Source organism: Crotalus tigris, unplaced genomic scaffold (genome assembly GCF_016545835.1).
Source record: "Crotalus tigris isolate CLP2741 ecotype Arizona unplaced genomic scaffold, ASM1654583v1 scf7180000018229.695902, whole genome shotgun sequence".
NCBI lineage: Eukaryota > Metazoa > Chordata > Lepidosauria > Squamata > Viperidae > Crotalus > Crotalus tigris.
In genome coordinates, this window is record NW_024096895.1 from 167154 (window position 1) to 188538 (window position 21385).

The 21385-nt window shown below is 39.7% G+C and overlaps 1 protein-coding gene across 9 annotated transcripts in view; it reads left to right on the plus strand.

Annotated features, from left to right (window-relative positions):
- ADGRL1 (adhesion G protein-coupled receptor L1) overlaps positions 1-21385 on the plus strand; it is a 153846-nt gene that overhangs the window by 99628 nt on the left and 32833 nt on the right. For 4 of the 9 annotated variants that reach the window (XM_039349163.1, XM_039349165.1, XM_039349169.1 and 1 more), the window contains exons 4-5: positions 233-342; positions 13531-13545. In XM_039349163.1, coding sequence (XP_039205097.1) covers positions 233-342; positions 13531-13545 — 125 coding nt within the window. Of the gene's footprint in view, positions 1-232; positions 343-13530; positions 13546-13740; positions 13787-15322; positions 15393-21385 lie in introns of all 9 variants that reach the window. The other 5 variants (XM_039349164.1, XM_039349171.1, XM_039349167.1 and 2 more) reach the window with 4 other exon arrangements.

A 21385-nucleotide genomic window follows, 5' to 3' on the forward strand; every position in this document is an offset into this window, starting at 1 on the left:
TTAGTTATCCTAGTATTAGATTCATCTGCTCCCAGCTTACAGCTTCATGTTTGAGATTACCACCTGCATCTGAGGTTTCGAATAATGGGTGCAAGTGGTTTTTTTTTTTTTTTTTAAGCTCTGGAAAGCAAGTGCAATTAAAAGTGTCAGTCAGTTCCATCTAGTGGTTTCTCTTAGAACTGCATTATGTCTCTGCCTTAATAACGTTTCCTCATTTTCCCTTCTCTTTCAGGTGCAATAATCGGACACAGTGTGTCGTGGTAGCTGGCTCAGATGCTTTTCCAGACCCTTGCCCTGGCACCTACAAGTACTTGGAGGTCCAATACGACTGTGTCCCTTACAGTGAGTTCATTTCTCATTGTATTATGATACATCGTCTTGTTTCTGTTCTTGATCCAAATGAGATCCCCGCCTGACCCAGGGAGGAGAGATTCCACAGGCTGGCACACCCATCTACTGACACAAAGCAGGGGATCTACTTAGGAAAAATACTACTTAGCACTGAAACAAGAAACAAGTCTTGACTATGGTGCCTCCTGTGCCAGGGGATTTCAACAGCTAAAATAATAATTTCACCTAATTCCCAAGTTTTAAGAATGGAATTGAATCTAATACATTAGTTCTGGAAAGCTGGGCAAGAGGAATCCTAATTGTTCCATTGTCAACTCACCTTGTGTTGGATGATCACTGTTTTCATTTCTCCACTTTTTCTTGTCATCCAATAGTTTGTATCCTTGGGTACCAAGCACATGACTGAGCCCGAAGTTCTAGTTTTAAATTTGGGGGATAATATTTTTGAGCAAAAGTTATTTTTTTAAAACAGATTTTGGATGAAGGTTGAATACCAGACCCTTTTTATATTATTACCTGACCCCTCCATCACCTTTGAGCATTTAGAGCTAAATATTGCCTAACATTAGTCTTCTCCAGGATCATATTTCAGTCCGTCTCTCCTGAAGCTGAATTTAAGAAAAATAAAAATTCATCACAGAACAGACCTTCAGGGAAAAATGTTCCTCCCATATAAGGCCACCCATGACTGCATATGGAAGGTGCAGGGGTTTGAAATACATGCTCCTAACATGCACTGTATGTTTCTGATTGTTGTAGATTTGTTTCTGTACATAAGTATGGATCTATAGCATTTAGCTAACCTTTATGTGAGTGTCCATTTAAAGGGTATACCCACACTCTATCTTGTCTATATCTATATAGACATATGGATATACATACATATTCATGCTTCATATGATCTGCATATATACATACATATATATACATACATATATATACATATACATATACATATATGTATGTATGTATGTATGTATGTATGTATATGTATATATACATATATATATATATATATGCATTGCACCCATGCATATATGGTCTGTATGCCCATATGGATGGTGCAGTGAGGTATATGGCTATCTCCATGTCAGTGTGCATGCATATGACTCTGTGTGTACACACATGCATGTCTCAATGTTTCAGTGTATGCTTGGAGGTGGTTTTGTGTGCTTCGTATTAGAGCTAAATCATCTGGGTGTGGGAGGTGGGAACCTATTTTAAATGTAGCCATGGCAGCAGGATGAAGGGTACTGCCTCTTCCCAGAGGACAGGCAAGTGGAAAATGACTCTGCCACATGGCTGTCCTCAGTCACCGAGGTTAGGGTGTTTTCATACATACATACATATGCTTTGAATGCTGCTAAGCTCAGCTGGGTGTATGGCCATTTGGGTATATGTACATTTTGGTTTTGAGTGTATGTTTGAGAGCCCACATGGTGTGAGTGATATACCAGTGGCCTTATAAGTATGTCTATGCATATTTATTGAATGTGGCCATGTATGCGTTTGTACCATCATCCAGACTAAGATACTTAAAATAAAACTTGACAACTGTTCTCTTTCTTGGAAAAAGAGGGAATCAAGGTAGGCATCCCTTTAAAAAATTAAGATATTGCAATTATTTTTCCTCAAAAAGAATATGTGATTTTTAAAAAATGCAAGTATGCTAACAAACAGAACTTAATGAGAGTTTGATTTTCTGGCTGGTGAGATAATTGTGAAATCTGGAAATAGGACAGTTTTCTATTACAAGCTGCCCCTGTCTCTTGGAACCCATCTTTTTTTCATTCCTATTGATGGATCAAACTGAGTAGTTGCAGGCGGGGGAGGGGTGGTGGTGGTATAACTGCCACTCCCTGAACTAGTTTTTCAACACTAGGACTTGCTGAGGAACCTGAATTAAAACTGGATCCTGTGATGTTGGGCAGTGGATCAAGGAAGAAACTTTTTATTTCAGAGCCTGACTTAAATCTATTTCTCTTTGTATCATGGATCCTGACCAAGCCTAGTAAGTCTCATCTGGCAAGCCTAATAAGAGCTATTGAACTGCCAGCTTGGGATGTCCTTCCTCCCTGGGTCAGCAACTGATACACCCTCTCCTTTCCTGTTCTGTTATTTGGGGTGTGTGGAGAGGTTGGCTCTTCCTTGCTTCATACCTTATCCACTCTCCACTGGGGCTTGGGTCCATGTGGGAGGGATAATCATTCAGGGTGTATCCCCCTCCCTCCATGCTAATACCCCTTTGGTTTCTCCTCACAGATGAAGTGGAGTGATGCAGGGCAGACGTGGCCTCTTAACTTCTTAACATTCATTCCTGCCCCTTTTCCTTCCAGCTACCTGACGGTGCCGAAACAAGTCAATCAACGCTCATCTCAGGGTGTAACCAGTCCTGACCCCTCAGAGTTAACAGCACTGAGAATACACCAAACCAGCAAAGGGCACTAAATTATTGGTTTATAAAAAGGGGAGAGAAGATGCAGATGGTATTGTGGTAGAAAAGCAGGATGGGTGGATGTGCCAATGAGCATAGTGGTAGAAATAATTATCTCCTCAGCACAGGTGACCTCAGGGCCTGGAAATGACCCACCGCATCCATTTGCATACATCACAGTTTATATATTATTTGTATAATATTTACATATAAGTACATTTACAAACTCTTTTGTTTAGTTTTACACAATTTTTTCTGTTCAATCATATCCAGTTCTTGGAGACCCCCTGGATAAATCTCGGCAGTTTTCTTGGCAAAGAATTTCAGAAGTGGTTCACCATTGCCTCCTTCCTAGGAGCTGAGAGAAAATGACTGCGCCAAGGTTACCCAGCTGGCTTTGTGCCTAAAGCGGGGCTAGAACTCACAGATTCCTGAGGCCTTAACCACTACACCAAGCTGGCCCTCAGTTTTACACATAGTCATATGCAAATTACATGCATGTATATTTCCATAATTTAAAATGTTTCTATGCATACATTTTGTGTATGTGTGCATACACATATGCACACAAACACCCTTCCATTTTTCAATCTCATGCAAAATACACATATTTTTATATATGTAGTATAGTGTACATAAAGAAGTATGTACTGTATAGATGCGGACAAGGACAGCAAGGGAGATTTCTTGGAACAGTTCATGTTTATTTTTGAATTCCATACCAAGTTATACGTATCACGAAAATGCACTGGCTAATTTACTCATATGTATTTTCCCATGAAGACTTTTCATGGTATTATTTAGGCATTTATCCACCAGGTTTTTGAAACTGTGGATAAGCACATTAACACGAACTCTTCTATGATCCCCCTTTCCCTCCTTTTTTCTCACATTCTGGTCTTAGTGTGGAGAGATGTTGACTTAGGCTAAACCAAAGGTTTCTATAAAACTCATTTAATGAATGAGTCCATCTCAAGCTAGAAGATGCACACACAGATCTAGAGTGGACATCAACAATTCCCAAGACACAGTTTGTGAAGCCAAGGATATAGTTTGGCTAAGCGAAGCCATTGTCTCTTCTATCAAGAACGCCTTGTGGTCACATTGGGCTTTCTGTAGAACCAGAATTCAGTTCCTGATCTTGTTCAGAATTCAGAATTCAGTTCCTGATCTTGTTCAGAATTCAGTTCCTGATCTTGTTCAGAATTCAGTTCCTGATCTTGTTCCACCTTGTCCGGTCTCAGTGTTTCTGCTATTCTCTGCTGGTTGCTCTGTCCTGTTTCTTTAAACAGGGGAAAGCTTGATCCAATGCTGTTTCTGCTGGGCTCAGGACTGGGGCAGGTGATGGGAGGGGAAAGCAAGAAACTGGAGTTGTGGTGGGGAGAGATGGGTCACAGAGCGAGAGCAGAGATGAGAGGGGCCTCTGTTGTCAGACCCTTTTGCTTCTTTCTTTGCAGCTCCTTCCACTCTAACCATACACCAATCTTCCTTCCTCAGGGGCCAGTCTGTCATGTGGAAAAATAAAACCATTTAATGTGTCCTATTTTTTGGTTTTGATTTTTTAAGTGGATTTTTATTATGGTGTCAATATATATATATTTTTGAAACACAACCTCCCTCTCCCCTGCCTTCTTTTGGCTTCCTCCCAACTATCCTTTCTCTTCTTTCACTCCACCTTTTTCTGCCGCTTGCTTCCTTTGCTTTTTCATAGACCAGGGGTACTTAGTCCCTCTCTGCTTGAGGAATCTTTCAAATGTTGGGATGTGGATATTTAAGCAACTAGTGGTGCCACCACTCGCCCAGGAAAGTAGCTGCTTGTACAATATCTGGATTCTGTCCTATAAAGGATTGAAGTTGAGGAGTTGCCAAACGAGACTTGTTAAAACTAGGCAAAGAGCAGGAAGTTGCAGGGAATGCAGCACTTAATAAAACGGGGGGTTATGCCAGAAATAATATTCAAGGATCTGCGTTTTTGGAGCCTGGTCTTAGTAGTCCCTATTGGTAATTTCGATATTTATATTCGCATTGGGCAGATTTAGATTAGATGAAAACCCTCATATTGTCGACACTTTTGCAGAAGACTCAGACTTTTTAGGTGAATGTATGATATAGTTTTCAACAGGTTATTTATTCATAATCTGTGAGAGCTTACTTCCTCTGAATTTGGGCTTAGGCCAGGAGATATGTCCAAGCCCTTGTTCAACCACAAATTTCTTGAATGGTTGATAATCGACAACTGTCTTCTTGTGGGGATAGGTGGGAGAGAGGCCTCCTAAAGTAATGTCAGTTCTTGGACAAAATGTGTGATTTTGTGGGCACTTGAAAAAAAAAAGACTTTTCCCTAAAGGACATACTAGGGCAGCCTACATCAAGAGCTGGACCCAAAGTGAAGCAGGAGTGCCCTTCACTAGGGAAATGTACTGCTCACAAGCTCTGTGAAGCCACAGCATATCACAGTATTGCCAGAGAAATTACCAGTTTTCCTACAATTTCACCTACACTGTATTTGAGCAAGAAATAAATTGGTTCATTTCTCCAATGCTGCCAGCATGATAGGATTGGAGAGATCCAGAGCTGCTTTCAGAGCAGTACAGAATTCTTACGAGGAACAGTAGGAATCAAGATTTGTGAGGAGGAGGAAGAGGAATTGGGAGGTGTAATTTCAGAGACTATTAAAAACAAATTTTGAGCCTGTATTCAGACAACCTTATTGCTTAATTTTGCACAGTATGTTCCTTCTTTCTTAACACATACAGTACATGTCTCCAATTTTGGTTGTAGTTTTAAAAAAGGAAGAGATACTGCTTAAAGATGTACCTGGCTACATATTTCAATCTATTTTTAAACAGACTTTGGAAATTTTAAAACATGTACACAAATCAACAAAACTTGTTTACTGAAGGCAAAAAATATGATAGGTAAACACATCAAGAAATGAAATTCCTTTTAGACTGCCTTTAGCTGTCTGCCAAAATAAACAAAATCATATCTCGTTCATTTGAAGTCAGTTCCATAACCCAGAAGTGGCTACACTCAGGATTGTGAGTTCTATTTAATTTTTCTTTTCTAGAATCACAGGAGTAAAACCAAGTAAAACCAATAAAGATACATACATGGAATTAAAAATGAAGGCATCTCTAGGCATAAACCTGGGGATCTGAATTCAATATCTGAATGCACTAAATGCTGAGTTATTTCACATGAAAGTCCATTTTTGCAAGCTCTAAGGTTGTATTATTATTATTATTATTATTATTATTATTATTATTATTATTATTGTAACAGATTTAGGGAGAAGAAAATCTTACAGTTGTAGCTATTTTTAAACAATTGGAAGACACTGCAAATTTACTACAAATCACTCTAAGATCTACTAGTAAATACCAATTTAGCTTCTGTTTTTCCTTGTCCTAAGTAATGTAATAATCATGGCTACCCCCAAAAATGTCTGTAAAATGTTTAATAAGGATCTGCATATGGCTTGAAAGAACCTTCTCTGTTATTTGGAGACATAAGTTCTAAAAGGTTTTTTTTTTTTTGCTTTAGTATATATATATATATATATATATATATATATATATATATATATATATATATATATGTAGGTCTTTGTTGTTCGGGTTTTCTCCCACGTAAAATTGGAAGTGTCTTGGCGACGTTTCGACGAAGTCCCATTCGTCATCTTCAGGCTGGTGCTTTCAGCTTCGTGCCTCGAGCACGAAGGGACTTTGTCCCTTCGACTTCGTCGAAACGTCGCCAAGACACTTCCAATTTTACGTGGGAGAAAACCCGAACAACCAAAGACCTACATACAAATACCCGCGAAAACCTCAGAAAACATATATAACATAGCTGTGCTATGAGTGAATGGTTTAGATTGAACTCAGAGGAAAAAAAGTTAATTACTATCAGTATTATTATTAGAAAAATTATTTTGGTTCAATATGTTAGCAAAGATAAGGAAATAATACATACTGTTCCATTAGATTTAGAAGCATGTTCAATTTTTAGCATCACTTTCAGGAAAAGAATGAGAAAAAGAGATCAAGGCAGGTAATAAAGAATTGAAAGGAAGTATGCTCAAATTACCTATTAGTGTTCTAAAACAGGTGAAGATGAAATGGACTTTTAAGTGGCTTCAGCTACTTCGATAATTCCATGGAATGTCAAATAATAGTTGCCGTGGCCAATGAGAGTAGGATTAAAAGCAGTAGATTTATGCTGGTACAATAGAAGCCCTGGAATGTTCTTGTAGTAACAAGAGCAGCTAACAAAGGAACTAATTGCTGAAATAAACAATAGCTTAGGTATAAAGTGACTAGATATATGAAGAAAGTTTTAGGACTTGCTGCAGACTCCATGATTCTTTAAGGAGCTCTGCCTTGATTTATTTTAATAGAACAAGTCTTCATCATTCTATTTTTTTTTCTTCATTGATTCTCTGCTCACACCTATGTGTTGGCAAAATTGGAGGCCTTTGCTGTCTCTGTAGCTGCAATCTACTTGTCCTTATTTATGAGCACTTGCAGATGCAATCTTCCTTTATCCTGATCTTCTTTACTCAGACCATTTCTTCTAGACTTCTGATGTTCCAATTGTATTTCTGACTAGGGAGCTGGTGGTGTGTGGTTCTTGGAAAACTCTGAGAAGTGGTTCTCATAGATCAACCTTGGGTGCAATTAGCCTGAAATGTCCTTTGCCAATAGAGCTGACAAATAGTGTAGAGAAGAGCTTTTCAACCTTTTCACCCATTGTACCACTTTTAGGATATGGCAATATCTGAGTACCACCAGTTGCCTAGCAAGGTGTCAAAAACTTGACCAAAAAAAAAAAAAGGAAAAAAGTGATAAAGTACAGGTAGTCCTCGACTTACAACAGTTTGCTTAGTGACTGTTCGAAGTTACAATGGCACTGAAAAAAGTGCCCCCCCAAGGCACAGCCAAGCAAGACACCTGCCTGCCCACCCGGCGGCACTCTTTCTCCTGTCCGAGGTTTTCATTGTTGTGAGCATTTCTGTTGAGGATTGGCAGTGGGGGTGGGGTGGGGGTGTTTGGTTTTTATTCCCCCCGTCTGCTGGGTGGTTGCAGCAGGTTTTGGTCACTTCACATGACCTTGGTACACTGTGACCGTAATAAATATGAATCAGTTGCCAAGATGTGAATGTAAATCACAAGACCCTAGAGATGCTGCAACATTCCAGCTGATCGGCGCTTTTTCTGGGCTCAGCGGAAGCGCTAGGATCAGCGCTGAGCTCCAGCTGGAGCCTGGCGCTGATCCTGATGCTTCCACTGAGCCCTGACAGTCCCGAAGAAGCGCTGATCCTGGCGCTTCCGCTGAGCCCTGACAGCCCTGCAGCTCCAGCCATCTCTAGCTTAGGCTTGTGCAGTGCTGCCACTGGTTCAGCTCATTCCCCTCCCCTGCTACTACTTTTCTAGGATGGTCGCGTACCACCTGCCAGGTGCCAATGTACCACAGGTGGTACCGTACCACTAGTTGAAAAGCCCTGGTGTAGAGTTTTGCAACTGATTATGCAATTGTCATCTTACCTGAGACTCCATTACACTTTGCCCTTGAGAGGACAGAAAATATGAACCTTATATTAGCATCCTACATTCTTTTGTAAGAACTTAGGAATTTCTTCTACGCAAACTCCTTTTAATACCCCAGTGCTATGTGTGGTTTTTTACATATAAACTATATAAGTGGTTATATAATTTTTTTTAAAGGCAATAAATATGGTGTTAATTTAGTTAATGGCTAACCTATGGAGCAGAAATACCTTCCCTTCCCTCACACATACACTTTTCATTGATTTGATAATCTATAACTGAAATTTCCTTCTTGAAAGTTGATTCCAGTGACAAAATTAAATGTCTAGGCATATTTTTTCTTACAGAAATCTGCAGTGTTAGCCAGGTGCCAGTCAACTGTTGTTTGACTTCCTAAAAGGGTTGTCTTTTAATTTTGGAGACCCTCTGTTCCATAGGCTTAATACAAACCATCTAATTTTAAACTTGTCTAAGTGACAGTTTCTCGGTGCTTCAAGATCCTGCTGGCTTCAGCTGTTCTACCATCATTCCCTATATTCTTGTTTACACACATATATTCCCACAATTTAGATTCATTCCTTTATATACAAGAAACTTGTATTTATAAGGCTCATAAATAATTAATAATAGATAATAATTATCTAACAAGCATTCTAATAAATTATGGGATGAAATTCTAATCTTCTGAATTACAAAACATGTTGGCAAACCACTTCTATTATGTTGAGCCCCAGTAGTGCAATGGTTAGAATGCAGCATTACAGATTAACTCTGCCCACTGGCAGGCATTTGATCCTAACTGGCTCACGGTTGACTCAGCCTTGCATCCTTCCGAGGTCAGTAAAATGGGGACCCAGATTGTTGGGGGCAATAGGCTGACTCTGTAAACTGCTTAGAGAGTGCTGCAAAGCACTATGAAGAGGTGTATAAGTCTTTCTTATTTTCTTCTCTCCAAATTCTATGCAAGTGATCAGTAAATAATGTACTGCACATGCTGATTCTGATATTAGCATTGGTGTATTTTTTAGCAATTCAGAGAGTTGTTAATACCCAGTAGATGCAATGGATTACAACTCCTATCTTCTGTAATGTACCATCAGTGGTCATATGAGCTAGGGTTATTACCATAGTTCTTACAGAGGACATCAGACAGGTAAAAGCTGATCTAGAGTCTTACTGAAAAACAAAAATATCTTATCTGTTAATGTTTAATTTTAATATATGATAAAGGCACTGAAAAGTTAAGATCAACCCTTCCAAATTAATCCCTGCAAAAGATAAATTGGAGAATTATAGAGACAGAATTTGAAGATACTATGAACTTATAATTTATCTTCTTCTATTGCCAAGTCATCTGGGACCATATAGTGTTCCCCAAAGTTTTGAATCGTGAAATGTAAAGTCTCCTTCAATTTCTGATGACTTTATGGGCATATCCATATAGTTTCCTTGGTAACCCATGAAAGTAGTTTGCCATTACCTTCTTCTGGGGTTTTTCATTTTTTAACCACTCACTCTAGTCTGTGCCTTGAGCATGTCCTAATGGACTCCCAGGATAGTACTAGCATGAATTTGCTTAGCAAAATTTCCATTGTGTTCCTGTGTATATATGTATATGCATATGCCAATGGTATAAATACATATACCATTGTATTTATGTTAGTTTTGTTAATTTTATGAAAGTGCTATTTATGCATCTTTGAAGGTGAAGTTCACCTCCAGTAACCTTGCTACTCTGATATTTCTTTTTACTCAAATTTTATTTTGTATTGATAATAGACTATAAAAAGCAGAAAGATATAATTTAGCACTGTCTCCATATTGTGGGCAGACAGATATTTCCATAAAGGTCACAGTCAAAATATAAGAGCAAAAGAACCTTAGAGAAACCCTATTCTGAATGTGGAGGTTCTAATTAGACATCATCACCCGTAGATAATTGGGACAAATTTTCTATGAATTTGTGTTGTCCAGGCTTGCCTTTACCACACTATAGAGCTACCCTTTACATTCTGAACTGCAGCTTAAATTAAACACAAGTTGCCATTGGGCTCAGAACACGAGTTGGTGTGATTGCTACTGTATGCCATAATTTATATAGAGTTCAGAAAGGTTTCAGCTTCATTCAAACCACAGCTCTCGTTATAACACTATATCCTTGTTTTTGTTTCCTGCTTCTTCTTATAAAAATTCCATCAGGGAGTAAAGACATGCTACTTCTGACATTTCCTTCTTGCATATCTGCTTAATTTTGTTCTCTGTAACACTGCAGTTACAATATCTGTAGATTATTCAGAAATCATCACTCCAATATATGTTGCTTTAGATCTTGTTTTGAGAGAATAAATGTATCTAAATAAATGTATCTGACAGGCCTTAACTTATATATATTGTTAGGTTAAACTAATTAATAGAGAACCATATACTCACTACGATATTAACAATATAATACAAATGCAATGTTATGACAATAAAACATGCCTGGAAAATTATGTTATAAACTGATCAACTCCAGAAAATTTGTCTTGAAAATTTCTTGAAAATCTGAATTGTTGATATGTGTTGTTTTTTACCAGTTGAATTGTTTTTTTTTTGTATTTGTTGTTTTCTTCAACAAGGGGAAAGAAAATACATACATATATGTATTTATTTATTTATTTATTTATTTATTTATTTATGAGACTTATATACCGCTTTAAGTGCAAGCACTCTCTAAGCGGTGTACACCAGTAAGCAATGTATATATATATATATTTACATTGCCCCCAACAATCTGGGTCCTCATTTTACCTATCCCAGAAGGATGGAAGGCTGAGTCAACCTTGAGCCGGTGAGATTTGAACCGCTGACTTGCTGAACACAGTCAGCTAAAGTGGCCTGCAGTACTGCACTCTAACTGCTGCGCCACCTTGGCTCATTATATGTATATATTTCATTCAGTTGTGTCCGATTCTTGAAGACTGCCTGGACAAATACCTGCAGCTTTCTTGGGAAGATTTTTCAGAAGTAGTTTGCCATTGCCTCCTTCCTAGGGCTGAGAAAGCGAATGATTGGCCCAAGGTTACCTAGCTGGCTTTGATGGTAGAACTCCCAGATTCCCATTTTCTAGTGCGATGGCTCAGCTGCATCAGGTCTTAGTTCATATATTACTTAACTCATATGTTACTACCTTCTAAATTATTCACCTGCCATCCATCATATCTCTATTACTTGGGGCCAATCCTAGGAATCTTCCATTTGTCCATTGAAGATTGGGTATTACTTATAGAGAATCTCTAAGCCCTGGCGTCAGCATTGGAATATCTAGTAACTAGCATTCTTTAATTTTGAACGTGAACCTGTGATTTGAGATTTTAATCTAGATAGGAAGTTGAGAAACTGTAGCTAAATGGCAGAATGACTTCATAAAGCCCTAGATCAGTGTTTCCCAAACTTGACAATTTTAAGGCATGAGGACTTGAAGTCCACATGCCTTAAAATTGTCAAGTTTGGGAAACACTGCCCTAGATTAAGGGTTAGATCTTTCTAAAATGTCTTCAGAGCTACTTCCAAGTTAGCCGAATATTAGACTCTGCAGAATGTTGCACTTCAATATCTACAAAATTGCAGAAAATGTATTTATTTATAGTTGTACTTATAAGTTTAGATGCTGCCCACTCCAAGAGCTCTCAGCGACTTACAAAAAAGTACACATTTAACACATAATTCTAAATGGTTTAAAAATTCTAAAACAAGGGTTAAACTCAGAAGTTTAAAATTACTCTAAAGGTTACAGGTGAAAGCCAGTTTAGTGCAGACATTAAGGAATCAGGCAAAATCTGGGTGGCTGTGAAGTCTTGTCCCGCCTTACGCATGAAGCCAGCCGGGTGAACATGGAGCAGAGCCCTTTATCATCCCTAGGAAGGCAGCAATGGCAAATCCACTTCTGAAGTCTTGCCAAGAAAACTGCAGGGAATAGTCCTGGCAGTCACCAGGAGTCAACATTGAGGTACATTGAGGGGTTTAAGCCCCTTCCTCTGGACTAATAATAATGGTGACTGCAATATATTCTGTAGTATGACCTTCCCTTGGACAAAACAAATTTGCTGTTGATGTATTTGCGGTGAGACCCGTAAAAATGCTCCATAGAGATGCTGCAACATTCCAGCTGATCGGCACTTCTTCTGGGCTCAGCAGAAGCACTAGAATCAACACTGAGCTCCAGCTGGAGCCTGGCACTGATCCTGGTGCTTCCACTGAGCCCTGACAGTCCCGAAGAAGCACTGATCCTGGCACTTCCGCTGAGCCCTGACAGCCCTGCAGCTCCAGCCATCTCTTGCTTAGGCTTGTGCGGTGCTGCCAATGGTTCAGCTCATTCCCCTCCCCTGCTACCACTTTTCTAGGATGGTCGCGTACCACCTGCCAGGTGCCAATGTACCACAGGTGGTACCCGTACCACTGGTTGAAAAGCCCTGCCATAGAGTCTGCCCCTCATCTTAAGAACTGACTGGCATTGGATCTATGCTATGAGGAAGAGAGACATAGGAACAATACGGTACTAATATGTAGAAATATATATATTGATTTATATTTACAGAAGAATAGTTTTGGTTGGATTTAGAGTAGGTGAACAGGTAGTGCATAGATGTGGTCAGGTTGGGTATGCCTTCCTTAGACATTTAGTAAAGATTTGGGGAATATATTTATTTCTTTTCAAAGTCTTACTCTTTCCCTTTTTCATATTTCTGCTGACTCTTTCTCTCTCCCCAATTCTGCTCTTTTCTCCTGCAAATGCTTTCCGCCCAGCAGACCCCTTTTGTGTTTTTCTCTTTTGTTGTCCTTCCTGGTTGGCTTTGATTTCTGATTTTTCTTTTGAAGGGCAATGTCGCTGGCTCCAAGTTTAAGGGCGGGTGGGGAGGAGGACCCTGAACACCTCAAACTGTTCAGATGCTGTCAGGAGGGGGAGACCCAGGGGAGACCTCCCCCAGCAAACCCCACACGCTCTCTGCCTTGATGTGACTCCAAAGCGGGAGGGGCTGGTGTTTGTTCTGCTGGTGGGAAGATTGGGGGATGGGAGATGGACAGTTGAAGAAAAAAATGGCTACTTTAGGGTGGGGGGAGAAACAAAAGGAATTTAATCTCTTTTCTCTTTTTTTTCCTTCTTGCACCTTTTTTTTCAATATATTTTTTCTTCTCTCCCTTCGATGCATAAAGTAGAAGTGGAACAGAAAGGTAAACAACAACATTACCACTGACCCCACCCCTAACCCAGCACCTTGTTTTTTTTCTCTGTGGCCATATTTAATGTGACCTTCCTTTCCCTCTTCTCCCTGCCCCTTCTTCTCCTAACCTCCCACCTGCCCTCCCCTTGGCTTCCCTTCCTCTTCTTTCTTTGGTCTCACTAATTCCAATTGGCATCCTCTCTAGAAACAAATCTGCCAATCACTAAACAGCCACTCAGCAAATAAAGGAGGTAAAGCCATCATCTAACAACAGCCCTGCCAAACGTTCCATGTTTCCGTGCTCACATGTGGAGGGGAAGCACCATGAATGCTTGGGCGATACCTGTCCTTCTCTGGTTTTGCTTCCTTCAGGGGAAAAACACTTTTCCAAACCGTTCTTGCCTGCGTCTTTTATCATTCAACTGATTTTCTCTGCTCCTTTCTTCATGTTTCCATGGCAACCAACTGGGTACCTTGGCCTACCTCAACCACTTTTCTTTCTCTCTTTCTTTCTTTCTTTCTTTCTTTCTTTCTTTCTTTCTTTCTTTCTTTCTTTCTTTCTTTCTTTCTTCTTTCTTTGCTTAAAATTTTCTGAAATTACAAAAGAACAATAGGTGGTTTGTTTTTATTTAATTTACCCCCCCACACACACACACACCCACACCCCCCACACACACTTTGATTGCATTTTGGGCATTTCAAATATTTCTTCCAGGGCTTCCTGTGTATTTTTAAAAAGTCTTTACATGCATACATTGATCATTGTTACTGTTATGGAAGCCATTTGGTTTTTAGACATTCAACAAGATCCCAGGAGATATGTATACCTTTTGATCCTATATTCAGCAAAAGTAGATGGCCTGCAATCAATGAGGCCTTTTTTCCTTCTCCCAAGCCTCAAAGTGCTCTCTTGAAATGAAAGCGTTTTTTTAAATAAAAAAAATCCACTACTGGATGTAATGGGGATGTTCTTTTGAGCTTCTTACACATTGGAACCTTCCCCCATCTTCCAGAAGTGTTGATTGACAGTTCCCTGACCATGGTGACTGCAGATGATGATGTAATTTAGTCAGGATGCCACCAGTTGGGGAAGTCTACAACTAGTAATATACTATCTAAGGAATAGATGCTCATACTAAGTGACATCACCCTAAGCAAGGATAAACTTAGCCTTCGCCATGCTCTGACAAGCAAAGTGAATCATATGTTGCTAAAGCTGAGCATTAATGACTTCATTTGTAATCCATCTTTCAGTGGAAATTTCACTCAAAGCTTGCGCAGTTCTTTGATGAGAATTCCCAAGCTGTATCTCAAACTGAGTTTACTTTCCTTGCAAATATACTCCGAGTCGGCTTGAAAAGCCTTTTTCTCTTTTTGGTGAGTTCTACCTATCAAGATGACATGGAAATTAGATAAGCCCAAAGCAGCGGTGGGATTCAAATATGTGAACAACCGGTTCTCTGTGTGGATGCCGCTTCCGGAAGTCCAATCTGGGCCTGGGCAACAAAAAATTAGCTACCAGTTTTGCCGAAGTGGTGCAAACTGGCTGAATCCCACCACTGGCCCAAAGTAAAGATGTATGTAGTAAATTATTCTGATATACTAACCACTTCAATGTGGGCATTTTTAATTTTTGTACATATTTCTTTTTCTTTCTTTCCTTCCTTCTTTCCTTCCTTCCTTCTTTCCTTCCTTTCTTTTTTTCTTAATTCCTGATCAAATCCTGGGTGATTTTGTGTTTTTTAAAAAATTCTTTTCCATTTCTGCTTTTTTTTTTTAATTTAAAGAAAGCTGCAGTCATGATCATTGACTCTGTCTGTTATTGGGGAAGATGGGGATGGTGCATGAAGGAAGGGGGTCAGTAAATGTGTTGTATTGACTAGATTTATTAACCTAATGTAAGTATCTGAAATCACAATTGCAATGAGCCTCTTTGAACGAGACAAGCTGTCAAGTTAGATCTAGGAATTCAACCAATTATTTGCAAGGCAGTACAACTAAAAAGCCAGGCTTGATTCTACCCAAACCATGTCTTTCTTTTCTCCCTCTTTCCCCTCTCTTTCTTTCTGTTTAGTTTGTTCTAAAAGCATGTTTTTCCCCCCACTATATTAGTCTGGAATTTTTTTCCCAAGATTGGGGATGGAGGCATATACTTATACTTTTCTTTTCCACAGGTTTCCATGGTTTTGGATGTGGTTTTTTTTTTACTGATCGTTTCCTTCTCTGTTTCTGACATCTTCTCCCCCAACCCCAGAACACAGTTGCCCCCATCCCGAATTAGAAGGCTGAGTCGGCACTACCCCATCCATGAGGGATCGGAACCAGTTAACGCTTTGTGCTGCCCCCCCTCTCCAGCGCTTCATTCTTTAATGGTGTGTTTCTCCTCCCTGTGCCAGGAGTCATCCATCCCACCCCACCAACCCAGATGGGAAACTGGGTTGAGCTGAACCTGTGAAAGTCCAGGAAACTGCTTCGGGGCAAGGTTGCCAAATAAGTGTTCAGAGCAGGGAGGCAAGATTAGAGCCCTGAAATTCTTTGAATCTTGTTCACCTCTTCCCTGTCACCATCCTTTCCCATCTAAGGTTCCTTAGCTTCAAAATGGGGGTCAAGAAACTGAAAATGGCAGAGATGTTCATGTAAAACAAACCACTGCTCAGGTCAAGTTATGTTGTAGTCGACATCTCCAGTCTAATGGGTGAAAATAAAAAGTGGAGGCAGCACATTCACTTGCAGGTAGGCCTCAACCTACGACCACGATAGAACCCAAAATGTCCGTTTCTAAGCAAGACAGTTGCTAAGTGAGTTGCACCCCATTTTATGACTTTTTTTGCCACAGATGTTAAGAAAATCACTGTTAAGTTAGTCTGGTTGTTAAGTGAATCTGGCTTCCCCATTGACTATGTTTGTCAGAAAGGAGCAAAAAGTGATCATATGATCCTGAGACATTGCAAGTGTCATAAATACATGCCAGTTGCCAAGCATCCAAATTTTGATCACAAGATTATGGGGATGCTGCAATGGACGTAAATGTGAAAAACGGTCATAAGTCATTTTTTCAGTGCTGTTGTAACTTTGAATGATCACTAAATGAATGATTGTAAGTTGAGGACTACCTGTAGATACCTACATAACCAGAGGCATATAGATACATAACCAGAGGCATGTAGATATCTTTACATTAAGAACAATATAGTTGCATGTGTTTGAGTGTGTATTTATCTGAACGTTTTGCATATATATAAAAATACACATGTGCAAACAAATATCTTACACAAATGCAAAGAAACACAAACCATAAGCTTCATTAAATAGGCAGTATACTTTTAAATATGGTCCAGCTGTTCTTATAAGCATCAATAGATATAAGGATGTGTATCCATCTCCATGATTGCTCTATAGAAAAGCATACAATTTGATGTACTGTAAATCATGACATTCATAGTACTTCTGTTCTTGAGGCTCCTCTTTTTCTTCAAGTTTGTAGTGCCCTTTCTTGGGTTTAGCTGCATGTTTTGAAGAAGCAGGATCAGAGAACGGCTCCAGGCAATCTGCCCATTTCCATCCCATAACTGACAGCCTTATTTGAAAGAAAGGAAAAACACAATGTGCAGTGCATGACAGAATAGTGGCACAAGATTTAAATAGTTACATGTAGACCAGCCAGACATTCCTACGGCCTTCTTGGTTCAGAACAATGGCAAATGAAGTTCAACACATCTGGATACTGTCGAAATAGATAAGGCTGGTTAGGAATTGCTGGGCTAAAGGCAACTTTCCTTTGAATTTATCACTTAGAACAGTGTTTCTCAACCTTGACAATTTTAAGGCATGTGGACTTCAACTCCCAGAATTCCACAGCCAGCATTGCTGGCTGTGGAATTCTGGGAGTTGAAGTCCACATGCCTTAAAATTGTCAAGGTTGAAAAACACTGACTTAGAAGGCTACTCTATAGACAAAAATACTCCAAGTTCCATTAATAAGTACCAAGAGATTTCAGGTGCTAGGATAGTCAGTAGACATGGCATTTGGAGCCCCCAGGTTCAGACTCTGGCTTTCCACCTAGGACATCATTTTCAATTATGAACTTATTTCCTTGACACATGACCATCATTTTCCCAGGAGAGTTGGATGGATTTGGGCATGATATGGATCCCTGACCATGTGATTGCTTTTATCTTCTGGGGATATAAGTAGGGGAGGGACTTCTCCAGCTTGGGAAATCCAACATGGCCCCTCCCAATAATAAGTAGAGAAACAATTTCCTTACCAAAAGGGTACAGTCCATTGTAAATATTGGAGGAAAGTATCATGATCGGTGATTGATAACTTGAACAAGTCATACACCTTGAGGTTCCTTGCTATGGAATCCTCTCTATGGCTAACATTTATTTCTAGGCTTATTTTACAACAGGAGCGATGTACGCAGTTATTTCTTACATTACGCTCCAGGGATTTGGTGTTTTTTTTTTTACTGACACAAATATAAAAAAAAAAATCAATAACATTTCTGGAAGTAAAACTGATCTTTGCTTGAAAGATATAAAAAGTGGCTTATAGAATACAGGTGTCATCAATATGAAAGTAAAAAATTGTGTTCAGCCAAATTGATGCAACACCAACTTGGTCCTAAGAATTAAGTCTTGAGCCTCATGTCAGTAAAGACAAAACCTCTGAAATGGTCATAATTTACACTTTGTGAGCCTTGAATGAGTTTGCTCTTGACTTTAGAGGAACTCACTATGACAAGGTTTGAAAATCATGGATTAGACAGAGATAGACAGCTAATACAAGGAACATCATACAATACTATAAAATCCAACTGCTTCATATTAAGCGGTTCTTGTCTGGGGATTCACAACAGAAAACACTATAGGGATCTTTAACAGACCTTGTCATTAACATCTAGGCTAGTTGGCTTCTCTCCTCCCTGACTCATTGCCATACAGTGGTAAACCCATTTATCGTTTTGCATTTCCACTGTACTAGACAACAAATAATAACTCTGTTGTATGCAAGAAAACTAAATAGATCTTCAAACATCTGGTTAATGAGACAAAATAAGTTCTCTTTCTTCCTAATTAAAAGTGAATAGGCAAATTGCAGGTGGTCTTCCTTGGCCTGCTATATCAATGCAAACTTTGCATGAGTTACGTAGAGTACTTAAAAAGTTAAAATGTATACACTGTGGCACATTATAGTTGTAATATGAAATGTAACTTCCAAATAACCATTAGCTCGCTCATCCTGGTTCCTTGAGAACTACTGTATCTCCAGTTTTCAAGGAAAAAATAATGCTTACTAGTTAGGTTTATCCTTATTCTTAACGGGATAGACAACCTTTGGGCCACATGTGGCTTCTCCAACCCCATTTTTCCTTCCCTTAGAACCCCCAAGATCATAACACTGAATTCCATCAGCATTTCTTTACACCAGGGGAAGGAGGAAAATAGATACGTTAACCCTCCGGGGAAAAAACCAACATATTTATTGGACATTAAAAGACATCCTCAGCTCTAATAAAGCCTGTTTCTTTCACTCTTCAAAATCAGGCTGAACATTTCTGACGTCATCACAGTGTTATTGGTTATAGCCCTTGCAGCCTTCTTAGACAAAATAATAATAAAATAAAAGTATGGTCCGTACATTAGAAAAGCCCTGGCTCAGCCCTCTTCAAAACTCATTATTGCTCACTGTGAATGCCTCTTTTCCATTCCACGTACCAGTTCTCCAAATGAGCTCAGGAGGCAGAATTTGCCAGCAGCTAGAATGGCAGAATATTTATTAATCAGAATTATTTATTATTACTAAGTAGGGTGCAGCACAACATCTCCATGGAGACCCAAACACTGTGAATAAGAGCGAACTCACCAGGTTGCTGACTCAGCCCTGCTTGCCCCCTCTGGAGTTATCTAGAGATTGCGACCATTGAAAACAACCGTCCATCATACTCTTAAGCTCATATAAGTCCTGTTGATTTCGAGGAAATTTAAACATTTTAAACTATGGCATAGTGTATGCTCAACCTAATCACCTTTATGCAAAAATGGATGTGTCCATTTGCCCTGTAGCTCTGCCTGAGTCTGGGAAATCAGGGGAGGGGTATTTGTAAATATTTATGAGAGCTGGCATTGACAAAAATGCTATTTTTCTCCATGACTGTTGCCAGTCTCCTTGGATTATTTGCCAATCATTTCTAGGGCTGTTGGTGTATCTCATCTACATGTGTGGTGGTATAGTTTGATCTGGAATCTAAGTTATGCCCCAACTCCAATAAGATTTGCTATATCTGGAATGATGTGGCATTTCATAGTGACTGTGCAGATGTAATAACGGGAGAGCAGAGAATTCACTAGTGCATCCACAAAACCTATTGCCAGACCTTTTAGGGCTGCTATAACAAAGCCTGAATGCCATCGAGGCTGCAGAGTGAGAAAAATAACTTTCATAGTGGAAATTGTAAGCTTCTACCCAGCAGTAACTGGGTTGCTGACAATCCAGTTTCTCCTCGCCCTATACCGGTGTGTCGATACTTGTACACCAGAGCAGTACAGTCCTGGGTCTTAATGAAAACATCTTGCAGCCTTTAAGCCCTACAATTTGCATTTGGCTTGACAGCTCCAGTGTCTTCTCTATAGCTGCTTAGTAACACTGCGCTATAATGGACAGGTGAATTCTCTGCTGCAATCCTGCTCTCCTCAATCCACTCCACCCCTCCTTCCACCACTAAATGCTTTTCTTTCCTCCCAGCCTTGCTCCAGCTAACCAGAGGCAGATACTTGCAGAATGCTGGCCTGTTTTTGTCTTCCTTTCAAACTTTTTCCTCCTGGCTTTTCCCAAGACTACGGGCAACCAATTGGGATGTGGGTGAATGGGAGGGGCTTCCTTCCCCCTCTGCCCAGCCTCCTTCCCCCCCCCCCCACTGTCACTTCACTCCTCCACCTCCTGCCATGTGCACTAGCCTCATGTCCTTTGCGCTCGGAATCAAACCTGGCTGATAAATTGCTCCAATGGCACCCAGGAATGGGAAGCAGAAGCTTTGAGTAATTTCATCCTTCTGCTATGATTCTGTAAGCTCTTATTTCCAGAAGGGAGACAGTCCCTGTGCTAATCTACAGCTCTCTGTCCCCAGGGCTTAAAAGTAGTCTGTTTCAGAGGAAGAGGAAACATCCTATCTTTTACATTCAGTGGGCTTCTAAGCAGCCAAGCTTTGGATTATTTTGTGCTTGTTTTTCTTTTCCCATTGCCCATTCAATAATGTTTAATAATGGTAGAATATTTCAGGCTGGCAGGCCCTCATTCTTTTTCCATTAGAAGGCATTTCCTCAGAACTGCTTGGAAGACAGTGATAAGATGTAGAAGAACATTTCCCGGAAGGGTGTGAGATAAAAGAGTCTGAAGCAATGGAAGTTTGAAACCTGGGCTCCTAATTTCTGCTTCTAAATGCATGATTACTTTTTGTTTTAGGAACTGCACTGAGCTAACTTGCAGCTCTGATATTCTAGCTAATTACTGCAATCCCAAGGAAAAGAAAGACCACTAATAATTGCCTTTGTAGATGCAGAAATGGGTCCAGTTTCTTTCTGCCTCATTATTATTGATGGTTATGCCAACGTAAAACTTGGCTTTAGGTGCTGCATGATGACGGGCATAGATTAATCTTGGTCCATGGAGTTGGTGAAGCAAATTTCTTTTATGAGTGCTATAATCCTTTGATCAGTGCACTTCAAGATTTACTGGAACCAATATGTTATAAGTATCCAATAAAGTAAAAAAAAAAAAAGGTGTCCTGCCTCTAGAGATACCCATAGAAGATAAAGGACTATCAATCCTATAAATCTAACAACACTAC